General features: G+C 41.2%; 2 protein-coding genes across 6 annotated transcripts in view; both read left to right on the forward strand.

Moving 5' to 3' along the window:
- The window catches only part of ARB2A (ARB2 cotranscriptional regulator A), a 372775-nt gene that overhangs the window by 259308 nt on the left and 91798 nt on the right, over window positions 1-21669 (forward strand). The window lies entirely within an intron of this gene.
- POU5F2 (POU domain class 5, transcription factor 2) lies at window positions 12214-18268 on the forward strand. Its single transcript, XM_079790398.1, has one exon. It carries the CDS (start codon window positions 12339-12341, stop codon window positions 13356-13358), a length of 1020 nt encoding a protein of 339 aa, XP_079646524.1. The 5' UTR covers window positions 12214-12338; the 3' UTR covers window positions 13359-18268.

Genomic DNA, 21669 nt, shown 5'->3' on the forward strand with positions numbered 1-21669 from the left:
AGCATTAGGCACCATAGATAGACCAAATATGTTCTATTTATAAATTCCCAAGATGTTCTAAGTTGATTATCAGCACTTTAAAAAAGAAGGGGTATATTTATTCAAGGTTTTGTTTCATCAGATTCTTTTTTTATATATATTTTTATTGATTTCAGAGAGGAAGGGAGTGGGAGAGAGAGATAGAAACATCAGTGATGACAGAGAATCATTGATGGGATGCCTCCTGCACACCCCCCACTGGGGATCGATCCTGCAACCTGGGCATATGCCCTCCACCAGAATCAAACCCAGGACCTTTCAGTCCACAGGCCGACGCTCTATCCACTGAGCCAAACCAGCTAGGGCTGTGTCATCATATTCTTAAAATATAGTCTTACTTTGAAGGAAAATAGTTCTATTTAATTATAAATTTTGAGAGATAATTCGTTTGATCAGTGACTTCAGTTTTTAGTCATCAAAATGGATTTAACGGATATATCATGTGCAAATATTCTTTGAGAGTTAGTACTAGTATTTCTGTCCATGTTGTCTGTTAATATCCCCTTCAGTCATACATATCTCACCTCAAGTATTCAATAGGTTATACTAATAAATAAAGAAATCATGTACCAGCTATTTTACAGATATTTTGAATAATCTCATGGCACAATCCTTGACAGAATTTCGTTATATTACAGAATTTCATAATTTTTAAAATACTGTAGAAGTTATTTGTTGAAAATTTGGGCAAAGACATATGAACATAATTTTAAGTTTGTGTAGCAATGATTTCTATAAATGAGACTATTGTAAGAAACTCTAAATTAAATTTTTCTAATAACATTCCAAAATCAATATTGGCTTAGAGATTCTTTTATTTTTAGCTAATGTTTCAGATGTTCTTAAAAAGCAACATGAATTATCTTGGTATTTTACTTTTATTTCATTTTGATAAATTGCTTTAAAAAACTTGGTCATTTTAAATTTATGTGGCAAAGTAGCCACACCTTTCCTGGTTAGTTCCAAGGGAATGTGATTAAATTTAAAATAGGACATTGTTAATTTAAGGCACAAAAACAAGTGATGAAATGTAACCAATATGTGGGAAAGCTATTTGTGGAACTGGATGATGTGCGGCTTGAACTTTATAGTGAAAAGTGCAATCTTTGCCCAGCCAGTGTAGGTCAGTTGGTTGAGTGTCATCTCATGTACCAAAAGGTTGCAGGTTCGATTCCTGGTCAAGGCACATTCCTGTGTTGCTGGCTTGATCCCCAGCAGGAGGCAGCAGATTGATGTCTCTCTCTCTCTCTCTCTCTCTCTCTCTCTCTCTCTCTCTCTCTCTCTCTCTCTCTCAAAATCTATAAAAACATATTTTAAAAAATAAAAAATTATAAAATTAAAAAAAGGAAAGGTATAGTCTTCCATAACCATTGTAGTTTAGATTCTTGTAGCACTTCTCTTAGGAAGGAATAATCCCTCAGAGTTATTTGGTTTTGCTTTTCTTTAGAAACATATGAAGTCAACGTAGACAGCAAAGCTTAATTTCAGAAAATGCAAATTTAATTAAATAAATTTGTTTCTCCTAAAATTAGAGCCTAATTTCATGTCTTACCTGAAACTTGAGTTATCCTTGGTTCTCTTTAGGCAAGAAACTAGCTGTAAATATTATTCCTTAATTCTAAAATGATTTATTGAGCACTTAATATATACGAGGCACTAGTCTAGACTGTAAGGGTATACAGGTTGCTAGATATGACTCTTGCACCTGCAAGGAACTCATGGATTCCTTAAAAAAAAGTTTTCTGCTTATTGCAAAGGTTATTTTTGTTCCTAATCAGAGGATGGGTCACTGAAATAGGTAGAGTGGGGCGAAAAGATAAGGACTTATAAACTCCCTCAGGACCCAAAAACTACTCTTAGTTCACTGACACACTCCTTTATTAAATGTTGCCCCATTGAGATCCAGTATTCAGTTATGTTACAGAATTTCATAATTTCTAAAATACTGTAGAAGTTACTTGTTGAAAATTTGGGCAAAGACACATGAACATAATTTTAAGTTTGTGTAGCAATGATTTCTATAAATGAGACTATTGTAAGAAACCCTAAATTAAATTTTTCACCTTCGTTCCATGTTATTATGTTTTACTTTAAATATATGTTCCAGATGAATATGTTACTTTTCATTTCAAACTCCATAATCAACATTTATGATGAAGAGCTTTAGCTTTATCATGACTGTGGGAAATTTGTATTCTTCCAAGTATGTGGAGAATTCTATTATATGGCCAGATAAAGATAGACAATCACATTATCTATAAAATATAGATAATACTAGAATCAACACATTGGGTTTTGTCAAAATTAAGTGAAATAACCTATATAGGACTATTAAAATAGTACTTGGCATGTGGTTAGGACTCAAAATATAAGTGGTCCTCGTTTTGCATGGTTCCAGTATATACAAATTTCAGCCACCATAGTTTAGCTAAATAACACCAACTCCCCTGGAAAAAATTTCAGTTACCACAATATATTAAGTGTGAATGATTGCATTAAGTACAAATTCCTATCTAAATAATAGATGGCACATTATGATCAGTGGCTAGTTAGCACTTATTTCAAAATGTGTCGCTGACTTATCACTGTATATCTGATGTTCAGTTCATACACAGATAGCACTAGCTTCCATTTTACAAAATGGATTATCAAAAGAGACTTGTCCAACAAAGATAAAAGTGCAGGAAAGAAATGAAATTAGAAAGTGTTTGTGACGAAAAAGATGAAGATGTCCCAGAGGAAATGACACTAGCAAAACAAACAAAAACACTTCACATCAAATGAACTCGGAGATATTTCACGACATTGGAACTGTGAAGGATAAAATGTTGGAAGCTGATCTGAACTTAGGAGTATGACAGTTTGCCAAGGCATAGAAAAGATTTGCTTGAACCATATCGTAAGTTATACTAGTATGACAAGAAGGCAAGCACTGTTCAAACTACTCTTAATAAGTTTTTATAAAGAAATAAAGTAAGCATGGACATAGACAATAGTGGGGTGAAGGCCTGGGGAGGGGGCAGAAGTGGGGAGGAGGGGTCAATGGGAGAAACAAGGGGGACATCTGTAATACTTTCAACAATAAAGATAAATTTTAAAAAATAACTGGAAAAGGAAGAGGGATGAAGAAGTACAAATTTCCAGTTATAAAATAAGTCACGGAGATGTAATTTGCAGCATAAGGAATATTGTCAATAATCCTAATATATATAAAGAACTAGGTGGCGTCACGACCGAATGGGCGACCGGTCACCATGAAGCACCTCTCTGTCCCCCCTCTCTCCCAGCCCCCGAGCCGCTCACCATGAGGGGGGGCTGGCGGCGGGGCGGGACTGGGGACTGTTGGTCGGCGGTGGCGGGCTGCTTCGTGGGGTGGCCGTGGGGTGGCCGTGAGCCGAGCAGAGCAGTCACCCAGGTGGCAGCGAGTTTTGTGGAGCAGTTGCGGGTCGGAACCTCGTGGAGCAGTGGCGGGGCGGGGAGAGTTTTGCAGAATCTCCAGCGTGAGCTTCACAGGGCGGCAGCAAGCTTCGTGGAGCAGTCGAGGGGCAGGGGGAGCCTCGCGGAGCAGTGGAGGGGCCGCGAGCATCACAGAGCATCCCGGGGCGGGGCGGGGCGGGGAGCTTCACGTAGCGCAGGGTGGCAGCGGCCATGCGAAGGAGGCCAGGCTAGGCCTGGGGACCCTAACCGCACATGATTTCATGCGCACTGGGCCTCTAGTATTGTAATACCTGTTGGTAACAGATGGTTACTAGACTTACCGTGGTGATCACTTCATAAGGTACATAAATGTTGGATAACTATGTTGTATACATGAAACTAATATAATATTGTATGTCAACTATAATTAAAAATAAGTTTTTAAAAAACTGAAAAAAATAAAGTATCTTAATCTCAATGTTTCTAAGTTTTAAATTGCAGTGTACTGAATACAACTATTTTTACTTTTTTTCATTTTCCTATTTATTTTTTGCTTACAGTAACAGGATTGTTAATCTTTTGACAAAAAAATAATTAAAGGCCACAGGACAACCATAGTTTTCCCCATTGATTACTATTATTACTTTATTGGTTTCAGCTTGTACAGTCACTTTTATAGTCCCACACTACTATGCAAAGCAACGCATGGTAGTTATTTTATCCAGCCAGTCGACTACTATGTATAGTTTTAGAGAAAGTGTTTGTTACTTTTCAGTATTTGAGGAAACTCTGTCATTTCTCTCCTGCTTCTGTCTTTGTATTTTCTGTATAATGTAAGTCCTGATTCTAGTGCTGTCTCATTCCAGAGTAACTCTCAGAGCCTCCCAGCGTATCTTCTACAGAAGAAGTACAGTACTAACCTTCTCAGTTTGTCTATTCTTCAGTACCCTACCTTATTTCTCATTCTCCTGAACCTACTTCAGTTCGGTGCTGACTCTTCCTTTCATTCTTCTTCCTGCTACTGTCCTCTTCTTCCCTCTTCTCCCACAATGCCTGTCAGTTCTTTAGTACATTGCCTTCCTTTCAAAATGACACCTGCCCTAGCACATATTCTTATGAGAAACTTCTTTAAATTCATTGGCTTCTTCCTTTATGTTTCCTCTACATTTCTGTCAATCTTAAAAGACAAATGTTTTCCCTGAATTTAAATTATTACAAGAAAGTCTATGTGAGCAAAATGTCAAATTCTAGCTGGAAGTTGACCACATGAATGCCAATAGGCAACAAAATGAAAATTGAAAATAAATGCTGCATATTTTCACTATATACCCTGGTGTACTTCTTTAACCATGTGAATGTATAGTTGAATATTCAGAAAATAATTAGTAAAACTCACATTAAATAAATAACGATAATTGTTTTCAGTTTTCCATTGGCAACTTGTTTGATACAATTGCTTCCTAAAGTTCTGAGGCTTTCAGAAGATGAAACCTTCATCTGTCTGATGTTATCTGCACACACATAGAAGGAAGAGCAGCTACTGGGGGCTACATGGACTCTAGGCAAATAAATGTGGAGTTGGACATGAGTGTTACTCAAAAGAGAAGCTGATAGCCTGGTTGCATGTCTTTAAGACCTTGGGAATCATAGTGATGTGACTTTGAAAGAGAATTCCATTTTATCAGCTGATTTATTGCCTCCTTGTCTAAAACCAAAGGCTTTGTCAGGCTTACAATGCTACAAGGAGTTTTTTAATCTACATATTTAGATGAAGTTACTGTATTGGAACTTGTCATTTTAAGTCTGGTACTGCCTCTTGAATTTTCCATGGTCATTACTGCATGTCATGTTACTGAATGTGTTCTTTTTTGTTTGTTTGTTTTTCCCCAAGAAGATACTACTGTCTCTGTTTCTCTTGCTTCAGTTCATAGTGTCTAAAAGAGATTCCAGGGGAATTCACAGAGGCCCAAAACTTACGATAATAATGGCACCAAAATCAATTAATTGGAATCTAGTTAACAAAAATTAATTCTCTCAGTACCTAAAAGAGTTACCTCCTGTAAACAGAAATTTTAGTCTACTTCTCATTCACTTCTCTGAGCCCATGCTACAGCCTGAATTACTGGTTCCGTTGGTCATAAGCTTTCAGTTCTGTTGAGTGTATTTGACTGTGCAGCATGATAGAAAATTTTCCTGTTAAACCAGCTGTGCTCCTGCTCTACGGTGGAGACGGAGCACAGATTTGAATGTAGAAGGTGGTGAGTGCGCCCCGAGTGCAGTACTCAGTGCAAGAACATCCACAAGCTTTTCTTCTGTAACAGGGCAAACTCACCTAAACCGTGTCTTTAAATCTTGCCTGGCATAACAAGAACCTTTAAACTTTATCTATCTGTGACTATCTGTGAATATGCCTGACTCATCACCGTAGTGCCTTTCAACCCATCCCTACTCAACTCAACTGCTCTTCCTGCCTTATGCAGATATTTAAAATTCTTTAAGACTTCTGGTGAAGCCATAGGGTTTTTATATTTAATATTACTTCATAGCACCAGAAGTTCATAGCTCATGAATATCACAGATGTATAAAATAAAAGGGAAGATTTTTTTCTGTATACTCTAAATCTCTTTGTGGTCTATGTTGTTGGATCATAAGTGAGTCATGAGCTTTTATTTCAAAGCAGCAATTATATCACAGCAGAGTCATTTTTTTAAAATGACAAGAATAATAGCAAAAAGTTTTTTTTTTCCTCAAAAAAGATATTAGTGTCTCTGTTTCTCTTTTAAAAGTTCTTCGGTCTTTATCTGAAATTTTAAAAATCAAGGAAATGCTACATTGGCGACATTCTAGCTTTTCTCTATATTTTGTAAGAATAAAAGCATCTGGTTTCACTGTCCTTTGGCCCCTGCTCCTGTCCTCTGTTATCACCTCAGCAGAACAGTGCTAATTTTTATTTACCTTGTGAGTTATCTCATAGAGTAATAAATGACTCTGTTTCGTGGCTACACTGACTTGATTAACTCTTTTTTTGTGTTATTACAACTTTAATGTTCTTGTTGTATGTAATTTACCTTTGGGTGTCAGTTTTTCTTAACTGTATAACATGTCTTTGATGTCTCACTTTGTCTTACACTGTTTTCTACTTAAAAATCCACACAGCGATTGATAGTTTAATTACTTCAGTTGTTTTGAAGTAGTTTTAGTGAACTAAATTGTTGGAATGTGTGGTGCTAACTGTCTTACTGAGAGGTGGAAAGTGTCACTCTTCTGTACTCAGCTGCCACAGTTTTACTGAATTCTTGATTCTGACTCAGAGCAGAACTTCCCAGTGGCTGGTCTCTGGATCTTGTGTCCTGCCTTTGCCTTCTGTTTTGCTCCTTGATTAATGTGGTCTTAAGGATCTACGCCTGCCGTTTGGTGTCAGCGCTGAGTTTCTAGGGCCTCTGCAGAGTGGGGGAAACTGTAAAATTAGCACCATCTCCTCTGCCTCACTCTCTCTAACTTTTACACCATTCTTACATCTGGTCTGCTCTGTTGAGCTAATCACATTCAAAAAGTTGGGCTTTTATGTCGTGTGTGTGTGTGTGTGTGTGTGTGTGTGTGTGTGTTGTTTGGAAACATATATTTCACATAAATGTAAAATGAAACTTCACATATATTCTTTTTTTAATTAAATTTATTGGGATGACATTGGTTCATAGGGTCATATATGTTTCAGGTATATATTTCTCTGATACATGACCTGTTGCTTCATTGTGTGCCCACCACCCAAAGTCAATTCACCTTCCTTCGCCAGATATTTGGCCCCCTTTACTAAGCCATATATTTGGCCCCCTTTACCCTTTACTACCTTTCACCCCCTTTCCTCTGGTAACCACCGTGCTGTTGTCTGTCTATTTCAGTTTTATATCCCACATGCGAGTGAAGTCATATGGTTCTTAGCTTTTTCTGACTGACTTATTTCACTTAGCATAATATTCTCAAGGTCTATCCATGTTGTCACAAATAGCAGTATTTCATCTTTTCTTAAGGCTGAGTAGTATTCCATTGTGTATATGTAGCACATCTTATTGACAAAGGAGCCAAAAACACACAATGGAGAAAAGAACGCCTCTTTAATAAACAATGCTGGGAGATTTGGAAAGCCACATGCAAAAGAATGAAGCTAGACTATAGCTTGTCCCCTTGTACAAAAATTAATTCACATATATTTTTAAGTGAAACTTGGTCCTCTATCTGGAGCATGAGCAGCTCTGGGAGAGATGCTTTTGGAGAAATGAGGAAGCAAGGATTACCTTCCAAGCCAATGAGATAATTGATCAGCATGATGGAGTAAGTCAAAGCCAGACTTCCCTCACATCAGGTGTTTTATGCACTTGCTATGCTAAGAGCACTGAGGATAGCATGTGCATTAGCACATTTTTACATAACTACAAAATAAATCATATCTGTAATGTCCGCTTGGGATGTTCCACATTTTCTACAAAGAGAGCTAAAACATGAAGCTACAGCTAACTGTTTAGGGCAGCCAGGGTATCAGAGTGGAAAGGCGGGGAGTTCAAAGGGGTCGGAGATCACTGTGGTCCTGAGAATATGGGCAGAGCTTGCCAAAGAGATGAGACTTATAAGGATGCTTGTTATTAACCTGGCCTCCACTATTCCCTGCTTCTTAACCGTTAGTGGATCTTGGCAGTTGGTCTTGCCATCTTAGAATAAAGGATACTTAGGGAGAGCCTAATAATGCGTATCCTAACACTTTGTGCATTTCTGCTTACAAGTTAACTTCTCTTAATTCCTGGATCCTAATAATAGAAACTGTTAAGTTCTCCTTGTGCAAGTGTAGCCGTCCTGCTTTCCTGACAGTTTCTTTACTCTCCATTTAGAGACTAAATATATGGGGCCTGGAATCATGTGATTTTTATCCTTACTTCTTAATTCCCTAGGGATAAGACTGAGCTGCTTCTTACATTGTAATCTAATCACTTACTGAGAGGCCTCTGTATTTGTTGAAGGTGATGGATTAGCTTTTCAAGCGCCACGGCCCATACAGTGCTGGTTGTCTGAGGCATCCCCATCACCTGCCTTCCCCTGAACTCTATTTCTGTTCCAACCAAATGTGCTCCTGCCTTTTTTCCCGGATCACCCCATTTCCATAGCCCATTAAATACACTTTTAAGGAGATGTCAAGACTTCCCCTAAGAGTATGGGCTTTTATTTGTGACAGCACATATGCATAACCCAGGAGATAGGCACCTTGACAGATGCGATCTGACCAAGTACAGAGAAAACCTTAATTGAGAGCATCCAAGTTAATTTTTAAAAACTTCAAGTCAATATAGCCTTATTTTTTAAATTAGTAAATGGTTTTAGCTACTACATTTTAGCTCAGTTAATATAATAAGCTTTCCTCAAATTCAGTTGAACTTTTGTCCAATTCACTAAGAACATTTTCAGTAAACTGTTGCTTTAGACAACTAATGAGCTTTTTCTTTGTGGTGCTTTTTTGCAAAGGGGCTGGTTTCCATATGTGGGCCTTAATTTATACAGTTGATCTCTGTTGCTCCTCTTTGTGATCTTTCATTCTGTTCATTCTGGTTGCTTTGTAAGTTTGAAAAAAATAGCATGCAGGTAGACCTGGAAAGAGTAGGTATGAGCAAAATTATTCTTAAGCAAAATTTTATATATTGTAAACTATTTTTCATAGACCATCATCTTGAAACTTGTCTCAAAGAAATATGGAGATCTTTTCACCATTAACACTGCAGAGATTCATTTATTTAACATTAAACAAATACCTATTGGCTTCCCGCTCTGTGCCAGATGTAGTACCAGGTGCTGAGGATTTCACAGTGAACCAGACAAGGGTCCTGCTCTTGGCCAGCACACATTCTGACTGTAGTTGCAGTGGAGATGCAGACAACGAACAAATCATCACATACACAGCCATATCCACAACCTCATTACCTGTAGAGCTGTTGAATTTAGTCTCATGGTGCTAGCCCCCCATCTTGAAAGAGGTGTTTGAGGGCTTTATTCTGGTACAGGAGAGAAAGGATGGGAGGGTCAAGTTTCTCATGGTTAAACTGGAGCTAAATGTTCTTTACTCTCAGAATTATAAAGATGAAAACTCATTCATTCATTCAGCAAACCTTTATTGGACAGTGTATCAGTCAGGGTTCTATTCTCTTCCAGGCTTTATAATATCTACATGCATGTCCTTAAGTACTTCACACTGGTTGGAAAGGTGGAGGCATAAAATAAATAATTTCAGATAAATGTTACAATGAAAACATATGTCAAGGGGAGAACCACAAAAGCAGTAACTAACTGCCTGGGGGAATGCTTTATCATACAGTGACCTCTGACCTGTATCTTAAAGGTGACTAGAAACTCAGCAGATGTTTACTGAGCACCTTCTGTGAGCCAAGCACAGTTGTAGGCACCGTAGACAGCAGTGAACTAGGCATAGTCCCTGCTCTCTTGGCAGCAGAGAAACAGATAATAAACATATAAACAAACATTTATATATTAAGAGGTAATACTGCTAATGCCAAAAAATAAAGGGTACTGAAGGAAACAGAGAGTGATAGGTGCTGTTTTAGAGAGTGTGTCTAATGAGATGACATTAGACCTGAAGCCCAAATGACATGAGAGATTGAGACCAAGAAGTAGGGGGAAGCCATTTCAGACAGAAGGAACAGCATGAACAAGGAGTAATAATCATGAAAGCATGGCGTCTTTAGTGCGAAGTGGGATATTTTCACTGAGCATGCAGGTAGGTGGGGTGCAGGGAGTTGGGGGTGCTTGGTAGATGAGGCTGGGAAAGAATTGGCAGAGGGAGGCATGGAGAGAGGGAGAGAGGAAAAGAAGGAGGGGCCAAATGGTGAAAAGCCACATTTCCATACTCAGGAGTTTCCATGTTGACATTGTTGACTGGGGGAAGAGGAGTTAGATTTTGAAAAAAAATTTAAGAGGAAAATGACATGGTTAGATTTTTTGTTTGGTCAGGTTTGGTCTGGTTTTTGGCAAATTACTCTAGCAGCAGTATGCAAGATAAAGTTGAAAGGAGATGCAGAGGAGGCTAATTATAATGTTACTAGAGGCCCAGTGCATGAATTCGTGCATGGGTGCGGGTCCCTCCGCCTGGCTGGTGATCAGGGCTCACCCAGGGTGGGAGGGACCACAGAAGGTTGGCTGGCCACGGGAGGTTGGCTGTGGGAGCTCACTGACCACCAGGGGGCAGCTCCTGCGTTAAGCCTCTGCCTCCTGGTGGTCAGTGCATGTCATAGCTACTGGCCAGTCGTCCGGTCGTAAGGGATGCTTAGGCTTTTATATATATGATGATAATACAGGTGAAAAATAATGTGACCTAAATTAAAACAGTAAGATGAGGCTAGAGAGAAATGGCAGAGTTCAGGTGTTTTAGAAGACCTATTAATTAAGATTTGATTCCCGGCAAAGTCAAGAACCATTCCTAGGTTTAAGCTTGGGTAATGATGCCATTAACCAGCTTAAAGAGTCTTAGAGGAAAGCAGGTGTAGAAATGCAGATAATGAATTTTATTTGGGGCACTGGGAAATACAGAACTGGAAATTAAAAGTCAAGGCTGAAATACAGATTTGGCTGGGACCAGCATTTCATGGAAATTTAAAAAGGAGAAGGAGCAAGAAGAGTAGTCAGCATTGTCCGACACAACACAGAAGTTTAATGGGATAAGGATTTTTTAAAAGCCATCAGATTTGACAGTTGGAAGGTCACCAGTGATTTCAAGAAGACCAATTTCAGTAGACGTGGGTGAGGCAGAGACACATCATGCTTGAATTGGAGAGTGAACGGGATTGTCCAGCCCAGGTCACTCTCTTCTTAGAAGCTTTGAACTTGAGGTTTTTCTTCTCTTCCCCCTTCCTCATTGGCTTTTTCCACCCACGACCTAAGACTGGATGCCTGAGCTGCAGACATAGTGGAGGGGAAAATATTCTAAGATTCTTGGCTCTTTGATGTGTGAGAAGCCAGGATTAGAGGAACCTGGTGTTGGTGAGTCAGGTATTGCAGGGAGCCATCAGTAAGGCCAGTCCAGAGACCTGCCTCCAGAGGGGAAGGGAGATGAAGCACATAGGTCTCCATTATAGGCAGGAATTCTGAGCCTGGAAGCTGAAGTAGGATGAAGTGCAAAGGACTTGAAGGGCTGGTGGGAGAAACATGGAATTAGTCGAGAACTTGGCCCCAGTGAGAGAATGGAATCTAGCAAAGTGTGGGGGTGAGGGGTAGAACCTGGCAGCAAATTAATGTTAACTGGAAAGTCAGGCAGCGATATTTAGGTTTCTTGGGGCACACACAGGGTGTGAACATGTGCAAAGGAGAGACTGTTGGCAGTACCTGTGACCATCAAGATAGCATGAGGGGACAGTTCATGAATTGAAGGCTAGTCCCAGAAATACCTGGCCTGTAGACGGTTAACAAACATCTGTGAAGCCGAGCGGGGTCGTTCAGATCATGTGGAGGAAAGGAATTAGATACCCGAGTTCTGAAGAGCTGTAAGTAAATTCCTAGGTCCCTTCAGGGATAGGATGGAGGCAGTGACTAAGGAATCCCAGGCAGCTTGGAGGTGCAAAGCCCAGGGAGACTTGCACCTCGGAGGGAGTTGGAAGTAAAGTTCAGGGTAGAGGACGCATTCCCTTAACCCTGGAGATACTAAGACTTAACGGGTGGGTCTATTGGATTTCCCCACCGCGGAGTACACCCTTGGCCTGTTTCTCTTGCCTGCACTGCCATCTCTGCCCTCTGGGGGGCGGGGCTCGAGGGCAAGGCAGGTAGGTGGCTGTTGTGAAGCCTCGAGAGCCATCAGTTCCTACCAGACTTCCTGCGTGGGGTGCGGTTTTACTCCATGGCGGAGCGCAAGCCCTCACACTTGTCCCCTCAGCCAGTTGGTGGTGGGGGCGGGCCCAGAGGGCCAATGCTAGTGGGTGTTGACACCCCAATTTGGTTGAGTGCCCAGGCGGCCCCTGGCAGCTTGATGGTCAGACCAGGGATCCAGATGGGAGTCTGCCCCGGCCGTGAGGTGTGGGGGGTGCCCCTGAATCCCCCGTCATACAAACTGAGGGGCGGGGTGGTGCCCTGCGAGGCCCGGTTCGGAGCTGGCGAGGCGGGGGCCTGGCTGCAGAGCCCCTCGGAAGGCACTCTCCGGGGGCCCCACAGCGCCCTGCGGTACATCCCGAGGTTGGCCCTGCCCGAGGACCTCTCGGCCGTAGAGAAAGAGATGGAGCAGCTGGCCAAGGAGCTGAGAGAGAGGAGGATGACCCTTGGCTACTCGCAGGCCGACGTGGGGTTCGCCGTGGGCGCTCTTTTTGGGAAGGTGCTTAGCCAGACGACCATCTGCCGCTTCGAGGCCCAGCAGCTCAGCCTCGCCAACAGGTGGAAGCTGCGCCCGCTGCTGAGGAAGTGGCTGGAGGAAGTGGACACCAAGAACCTTCTGGGCTTATGCAGAATGGAGATGATCCTGCAGCAGGCGCAGAAGTGGAGACGCGCAAGCAGGGAGCGGCGCATCGGAAACAACCTGGAGCAATTCTTCCTGCAGTGCCCGCAGCCCACAGCCCAGCAAATGAGCCGCATCGCCGGGCAGCTTCGGCTGCGGAAGGACCTGGTCCAAGTTTGGTTCTATAACCGGAGCAAGATGGGCAGTCTGCCAACTAATGATTTCTGTCCACCCGCGGAGGTGGGGGTTGCCAGGCCTCCCTTCCCAGGGGGAACAGTATGCTTTCCCCTAGCATCGGGGCTCCGTTTTGGTCCCCCCAACCATGGGGGACCTTACTTTCCACCCTTGTACTCCTCAGCCCCTTTCCCCGAGGGAGGCGCCCTCCTCTCTGCCCCCAGCACCACTTTGGGCGTCCCCCGGCTTTCCAACTGAGGGCCTGCCCTTGTGGGGAGAGCCGTGCTGTGCTGGGAAACATCCCCGGCGCTCCGTCGGGGCTTTCGCATTAGTTCTGGGTCCCTGTCTAAAGAAGTTAAGAATCCATATGTGGGAAGGCGTCATAGGGTGGGAGTACGTTTTTAAAACTTAGGAATGGAAATTGAAGTTTATTCTGCTTTGTGTTTTTCCTTTTGTTTTTACCTAGCATTGGTTTTAAAATACATTACAATACATAGATGGTTTGGATATTTTGTCTCTTTTTTATTAATTGAATGTTAATTGTGTCCCATTCCTGTGGTTCTTAGTAAACAGGGTTTAGTTTTTATACACGATAATGAATGAAAAACTCAAGGCACAGAAGACTTTCAGAATAGCATTTTTATCAAAAACAAGTAGAGCTTCATGTAAACCCAGACACAGAGTCCAGGATATTAGTTACCTTCAGGGGCAGGTTTGGGGAAGGAGTAAGAGGAGTACACAGAACCTACCTGGAGTCCTTGAAGAAACACGCATGTTGCTTGTTCTCTCCTTCTTGAAAGATGTGGGGGTTTTTCTAGTTCACCTTTTCATTTAGAGTGCCCCAGCTTAAAGTGAGGGTCTCAGTTCAGATCTATACCTTATGCAGTACAACAGGTTTAGCTCCTGTCCTGCCACGTCATTGTATTTTAGACCCCTTTGTTACTGAGATTGGCAAACTGGACCGCATTGGCTCAGCTCCGGCGTACCTCTGCTTCTGAGCTCCATTTGGTTCATTCCCTGGGAATTTCCCTTACTTACTAAAAAACCTCTTACGGCTTTTTTTTTTTTAATTTATTCTCACCCAAGGATATTTTTTCCATTGATATTTAGAGAGAAAGTGGAAAGGAGAGAGGATGGGGAGAGAGAGACATCGACTGGTTGCCTCCTGCACACACCCCAATTGGGGTTGGGGATCAAACCTGCAACCTAGGTAAGTGCCCTTGACTGGGGATCAAACCCAGGATCCCTTGATCTATGGGCCGATGCTCTAATCACTGAGCAAAATCGGCCAAGCCTTGAGCTCAGAGGCTATTTAGAGTATATTTGTGATAGGTGATACAGTATTCCCTGGAGGCTTTTATGATGGTACACCTTAAGTTGCTTTTCCAATCTCTTCTATAAAATTGGTCTTTTAGCTTTCTATCTCTATACCTCAGTTCTGGTCATCATATGCCAAACCAATACCATTCATACTCTGTGTTTTCCCATATCTGGTGCCATATCTCTGCATGTGATATTTATTGTTTTATAACTTATCTGTCACTATATGTTATATCTCAGTGTATGTTCTTTTTGCTTACTAGTCTTGTCAGTTTTTCTTTCTCTGCTTAATCAGTCTTACAAAGAAGTCATCCATAGGTATTTTCAAAGAACAAGCTTTTTTTAGTTTTTCTAGTTTTTCTGATTTATTTCAATGTATGTATTTTGTTGTTGTTCTCAGTGTCTGAAGAAAGAGAGGTTAGTGAAAATGGAGCTAAACTTCAATTGGTTGGCCCTAGATTTAATAGATGATTAATCTCTTACCCTTGGGCTGTCCTACTAATAGTCACACAGCACCAACCCCATTCCTTTCTCGGCCTAGACAGCCCTCTGGAAAGCCTTGGAAGGGAGATGTTTCTGTAGAGGGTCAGGCAATGCTTACTGCCAGGATGAATGATTGCAACTGAGCTAGGAACATCCAGCTCTAAAAGCTGTTAGGAGGCTGTGGGCCAGGCTGCTCCTTGAATTCTGCAGCCCCTGCGGATTTGGAGAAATGCTAACAGCTCTCAGTGTTCAGGAGGGCTCCCAGGGTCTGTCTACCCAGGGTCAGCCTCAGCACCTGTACAGCTGCACCACTCACAGCTGCTGTGTCTTGGGTTAGGCAGGTACTTAAGAAGTTACTGATCAGCCTTTACATCATTTAAAATGAGATTTTCCATCACTGGTGCTCTTGAAAGAGAAAAGGCTAGACCTTGGGGAAACCTTGATATTTAAAAATTTCAGACTTTTCAGAGATTTAAGATTGATAATAAGATCCCTCAAAAGTGAGAAAGAACCACCCTCAGGGTTAGAAGAAAACCAAGTGTGGTGTTGGTGGTTAACAGTGTCAAATGTACAGAGATCAAGTAACATCTATCAAGTAAGATATTTCACGAACAACTGTGCCACTGGTACCTTTAGTGACAACAATTTCAGTGGAATAGTTAGTAGAGGCAGATGCCAAACAACAGTCCAAAGTCTTCAAAGTTGCCAGGTTGTCCCCTACCTCAATTAAAAGCATAAATTCCAACCACTGGCTTAATAGGATTTCACTGCCATTCTGAAAATGTTTCCTTATCAAGTGTTGCTTTTATCTTTTCTTTAGACAACGCAGGTATTTTTAACCTGAAGACATCGGGCCCCTTTAGAGTATAAGCAGAATAGTGTATTTGTACAATACATGTTCATTTTCTTTAAAGATACTGATGATACCTTAATCACATTTTTAAAAGGTACCCTGACTGTAGATCTTCAATTTCAGAATTTATGAAGCACCTTCCCCTCGGCCACTTTACTTTCAAGAGTTTTCTTTGCCACAGTACTTGTCTAATAGGTCATTCCTAGTGTTCTAAATTGTCTGGGTATCTTTAGCTCAGTATCCTGTAATGGCCCTGAAGCATTTCTTATGTAAGCCTTTCCAATTCAGACTAAATACTGTATTATCTATAATAATAAAAGTGTAATATGCTAATTAGACTGGACAGCTGAACGACCTTCCGGATGTCATTCCAGATGTCCTTCCTGATGAAGCCGCGGCGGCAGGGGCCGAGGCAGAGGTGGTTAGGGGCGATCAGGCAGGCAGGCGAACAGTTAGGGGCATCAGGCAGGTGGGCAGAGTGGTTAGGGGTGATTAGGCAGGCAGATAAGCAGTTAGGAGCCAGCAGTCCCAGATTACAAGAGGGATGTCCGACTGCTGGGTCTAAACCGGCAGTTGGACATTCCCTGAGGGGTCCCAGATTACAAGAGGGTACAGGCCAGGCTGAGGATCCTCCCCCTCCCCAGCATGAATTTCGTGCACCAGGCCTCCCTCTAGTGTGTTAATAAATTCATACTAAGACAAATGACAACTTTGTAAGGGAACACATGATGAAGGATTTATATAAAGAATTTTGAAAACCTGTACAGCATTATGTAATTTAAAGGAATGATCTCTGAATTTGTTTCCAGCCTATAATTTTATGAGTCTCCATGAATAAGAACAAAACAATGTACCACAGATTGAACATGGAGATTATAGGAAGGGAGTCTACAGAGTCGGATGACACTGGTCCTCCTACAGTGACTCCCACTTAATCTTTCCTTTCTCATCTGCTGTAGTCTCAATTGTCTCTCACAAATGCAAGCTCAGTCCTGCCTTTATTCATGCTATTTCTTCACTGAATGCCCACTCACTATAGCTTTTATGTCCAAAACCTACTATATTATTTTACTAGGGCTTCCATTACAAAGTACCTCAGATTGGGCCACTTAAAGAACAGAAATTTTTTGTCTCACAGTTTTGGAGACTCGCAGTCCAAGATCAAGTGTTAGTTCTTTCTGAGGGCTGTGAGGGAAGGATCTGTTCCAAGCCTCTCTCCTTCTTTGTTGATGACCATTTTCTGTTGTCTCTTTACATGGCCTTCCTGCTATGCATGTCTCTGTGTCCAAATTTCCCCCTTTATAAGGACACTAGTCATAATGGATTAGGGCCCGCTCTAATGCCCTTACTTTAACTTGATTACCTATGTTAAGACCCTATCCTAATATATAAAAACCCTGAGTCCGTCACATCCACAATGACCAGAGGCTTGACCAACCAGAAGTCAGTCCTACAGTCAGCCCTGGGTTGCTGCGGTGACCCAGCACTGACTGCAGCGCTGTGGGCACCTCAGCCGAGGCGACCCAGCACTGACTGCTGAGGGGGCTGCTATCAGGCCTGGATAGAGGCTGGGAGAGAAAAACAGGGTCTGATCACAGCCCCCGTAGCAGTCAGTGCTGGGTCGGTATGGTGGAAGTCAGTCTTGCGGTCAGTGAACATAGGGTCAATTAACATTAAGTGAACATAGGGTCAATTAATATCTCTTTGAGAGGAGTTGAGAATATAAAGTACAGTGTAGAGCAATTACTTATATTATTTCACATAAAACTCTTTTCAACTAAGATATTTCTTTTATTTAAAATGTATCTTTATTGTTTAAAGTATTGCAGATGTCCCTTTGTTTTAGGTGGGTTTTCCCCCCATTGATCTCCTCCACCCTGCACCCGCCCCTTCCAGGCATTCGCCAGACTATTGTCTGTGTCCATGGGCTATTCCTATCTAATACATAAAAATCTAGAAAGATTTAGAGAAAATAAAATAAAAGGTATGCCAGGTAAATATTGGACAGAAGAGCTAAAGTTGCTTCTTGAATACTGGATACAGGCTTGAAGCCAAAACACAACTCATGAGATAAAGTTAGTCATTGTAACATAACAAAAGGTTCCTTTCACTAAAGAGATAAGATGGTTCCCAATACTTATACACATAATAGAATAGTGTGGGGGTTCAGAATGAGCCTCACCAAGATGTATCTCACTGGTATGCAGATTTTTTAGCTAAGGGCAATTTTAGCTTCAGGCTCAAGTGAAAATTCTGCCCCTCCCTTTAACTACCTAAAAAAAAAATTTGAATCAGAGACCTTACCCAGAATAACACATTATCCTATATAATAAAAGGCTAATATGCAAATTGACCGAACAGCAGAATGACCGGTCACTATGACACACACTGACCACCAGGGGTCAGATGCTCAATGCAGGAGCTGTCCTCTAGTGGTTAGTGTGCTCCCACAGGGGGAGCGCTGCTCAGCCAGAAGCCGGGCTCATGGCTGGCTAGCGCAGCAACAGTGGTGGGAGCCTCTCCCACCTCCGCGGCAGCACTAAGGATGTCCGACTGATGGCTTAGGCCTGCTCCCTAAGCCATCAGTCGGACATCCCCTAAGGGCTCCCAGACTGCGAGAGGGTGCAGTCCAGGCTGAGGGACTCCCCCCTTCGAGTGCATGAGTTTCGTGCACTGGGCCTCTAGTCTATAAATAAGGTTACATTCCAAGGTGCTGGGAGATTATGACTTTAAAATATATATTTATATATATATATATATATATATATATATATATATATATATATATGTAGTGATTATGACTTTAAAATATATATATATATAATATATAAGAGACTTGTTTATTTTATGTATGTATACACACACACACACACATACACACACACACACACACACACATTGGAGGAGCAGGGACACAATTCAATTAATAAAACTACCACTCCTGATATAAGGAAAATACAGTTGTGCGTTGGGGATTGGGGATGGGGTAGCATAGGAAGGCAGAGAGACTTGTTTATTTTTTTGTACAAAGGAGTCAATATGTGTAAAGGAGAAGTAGTGATGGGAAGGAAAGGACATTAGCTGTAGAGTTAAGCAGCCCCAGATCTGCATCTTGTTTCTAGGCACTCACATAGGTAATGTCCCCACCCCAGGGTTGGACAACTTCAAGAAAAATAACATTTTTACTTCCCAACCAATAACTTTATGGGTTGAAGAATTTCAGTGCCTACTTATTTCTATTTTAAGAGTAAAACAAACTCTCATCAGTGAAATTCAGAGGCATTGTCTTAGGAAGAAAATTTTAGATATTTTGATAAAGATAATGATTCCTGCTTTCCCCAGAAAAATTGATATGTAAACCGGTTGAGAAAACCCTGTCACTTTCTGTTCAGCATTGTCAGCCACGAATTTCATCCAGCTAATGTAACCGGACAGTCAAGTGACTTGCCTTTAATTTATTGTGATTGGGTTATATTTATGAAAAGCAGACCGGCAACAGCTAATAGCAAGTGTTTAGACACTGATTGTTTTCATAGGTAGTTTTAAGACATTGCTAAAGCTAAGTAGACACCAAGTACGTTTGCTTAGTATATGAAATATAAATCATTTTTCGGTAATAATGAGTCTTTAAATGCATGCACATATTATAAATGGTTACCTCATTTCAGGCATACTTTTATGGCACCAGTCTGCTCACTAAATATGTATTACCTTTGAGAGTTAAACTAAAGAGGAGAGGTGGGAACAGACCTACCAGACAAAGATTTATCTGTTGTTCTTTTCTCTCCTGAAAAGGCAATCACCCCAACACCATGGGTAGAAAAGAATGTTTTGCTCCTTCTGTGTCACGTCATTAAAGTAGTTAATCTAAAGCCATAAATTTTTGTCTTCTGGGCCAAGAAATTTTAAGTAAAATACTAACAAAAATGTTATGCTTTTAAATGAGAAGTGAAAGAATCCTTATCCTTTTTATTTGAGTTTCCAGAAATGGCACACTTCATAAAAAAATTTATCATTTTTATTTTTAAACTGAGTTTCTTGCATTAGTCAGTAAACAATTTATTTGGTGAATATTCTCTGTGCACATATATACAACATGTGAACATTTAGGAAACAGAAGGTGCTTGAATTTGTGAGATTTAAATATTTTCTCACAGTTGATCCAGTGATACTACAGTTGAAATAAAACCACACATAAATGAAATACCACTTTCTACTAAAAAGCAAGTATAGATTTTCTATCATTGTTTTAATGAGGACAATAATGATTTCATTTATTCAGTGGAACATCTTATAAATCTTTAGCATGTTTACCTCCATATGCATTTATTGACTCACCTATAAAACTCCATCTGTCCTAAACACAAATACGCATATACATTTAATTACATTATCTGACTACACTTTTTCTTTTTTTAAATATATTTTTATTGATTTCAGAGATGAAGGGAGAGGGGGAGATAGAAACATCAACGATGAGAATCATTGATCAACTGCCTTCTGCACGCCCCCTACTGGGGATCGTGCCTACAATTCGGGCATGTGCCCTGGACCGGAATGGAACCTGGGACCCTTTAGTCCACAGGCCGGCCCTCTATCCACTGAGCCAAACCAGCTAGGACTGACTACATGTATTCTTATACTGCTAATATTCTTGTAAATATTATTAAATTTTGAAAGTATAAATAGAGCAGTGGTTTGGTTTCTCATTTGTTATTCAAGAACATGTGCACATATGCCCTGGCCTGGTGGCTCAGTTGGTTGGAGTGTCGTCCTGCACCAAAATGTTGTGGATTTGATACCTAGCTAAGGCACATATCTGCGTTGGGGTTTGATCCCCTGTCAGGGTGCATGCAGGAGGCAACCGATTAATGTTTCTCACATCAAGGTTTCTCTCTCTCTCTCTCTCTCCCCCCTCCCCCCCCCGCTTCTTGTCTCTCTAAAATCAATAAAAACATATCCTCAGGTGAGAATTTAAAACAACAAAACATGAGCACATATATATATTAATGTTCATATTTTAAATACATTATGCTAAATATGAGTCATGTAGATCAAAGGTAATACGCCAGAACATGGCAGCAAAAGAATAATGCCCAGCATAGCAGCTTTTGACCATCTCCCAGACATCCTTGCTGTGGCCTCAAACCAACTCCTCCTCTTCCTCCAGGTTCTACATTCTCACGTTCTAGCAAGCAGTAGAGTTAGACCTCTGTACCCTCTCAGTGATTGAATGTGTACTAAGCACTTGTTAAGGGCTAGGCACTGAAGATCCCAAATTAGACAAAGACATAGGTTAGAGGAAAGAAATGAGAAAACAGGGATCACCCCAAGTCGCCAGTGTTAGAGGAATAGGCAGGAGAACAATACAGAGGAAGGAGCACATGATTCTGTGAGGCATGTCTGGGAACAATCTTAAAAGCAGGGCCCTAACCGGTTTGACTCAGTGGATAGAGTGTCGGCCTGCGGACTGAAGGGTCCCGGGTTCGATTCTGGTCAAGGGCATGTACCTTGGTTGTGGGCACATCCCCAGTAGCGGGTGTGCAGGAGGCAGCTGATCGATGTTTCTCTCTCATCAATGTTTCTGACTCTCTATCCCTCTCCCTTCCTCTTTGTAAAAAATCAATAAAATATATATATATATATATTTTTTTTTTTTAAAAAAGGGCAGGGACAACTTAAGCTAATACTTGAAAGAGAGCTAGGAGTTAAGTTGAGGGTGTGAGAAGAGAGAGAGGAAAGACCCAAAGTCAGTAATAGGAGAAAAAGTGAAAGGAGTTTGTTTCGAGTGAAAATCAGGCTGCGATTAGTTACTTCAATTGAGAGTTGAATGTGGTGGTTAAAATCTTGACAGTCACAGCAAAAAAGTTACAGTTCTCAGTACATGAACCTAATTACATGAGTCTTACAAAA

Source organism: Cnephaeus nilssonii (genome assembly GCF_951640355.1).
Source record: "Cnephaeus nilssonii genome assembly, chromosome: 2".
Taxonomy (NCBI): Eukaryota; Metazoa; Chordata; class Mammalia; order Chiroptera; family Vespertilionidae; genus Cnephaeus; species Cnephaeus nilssonii.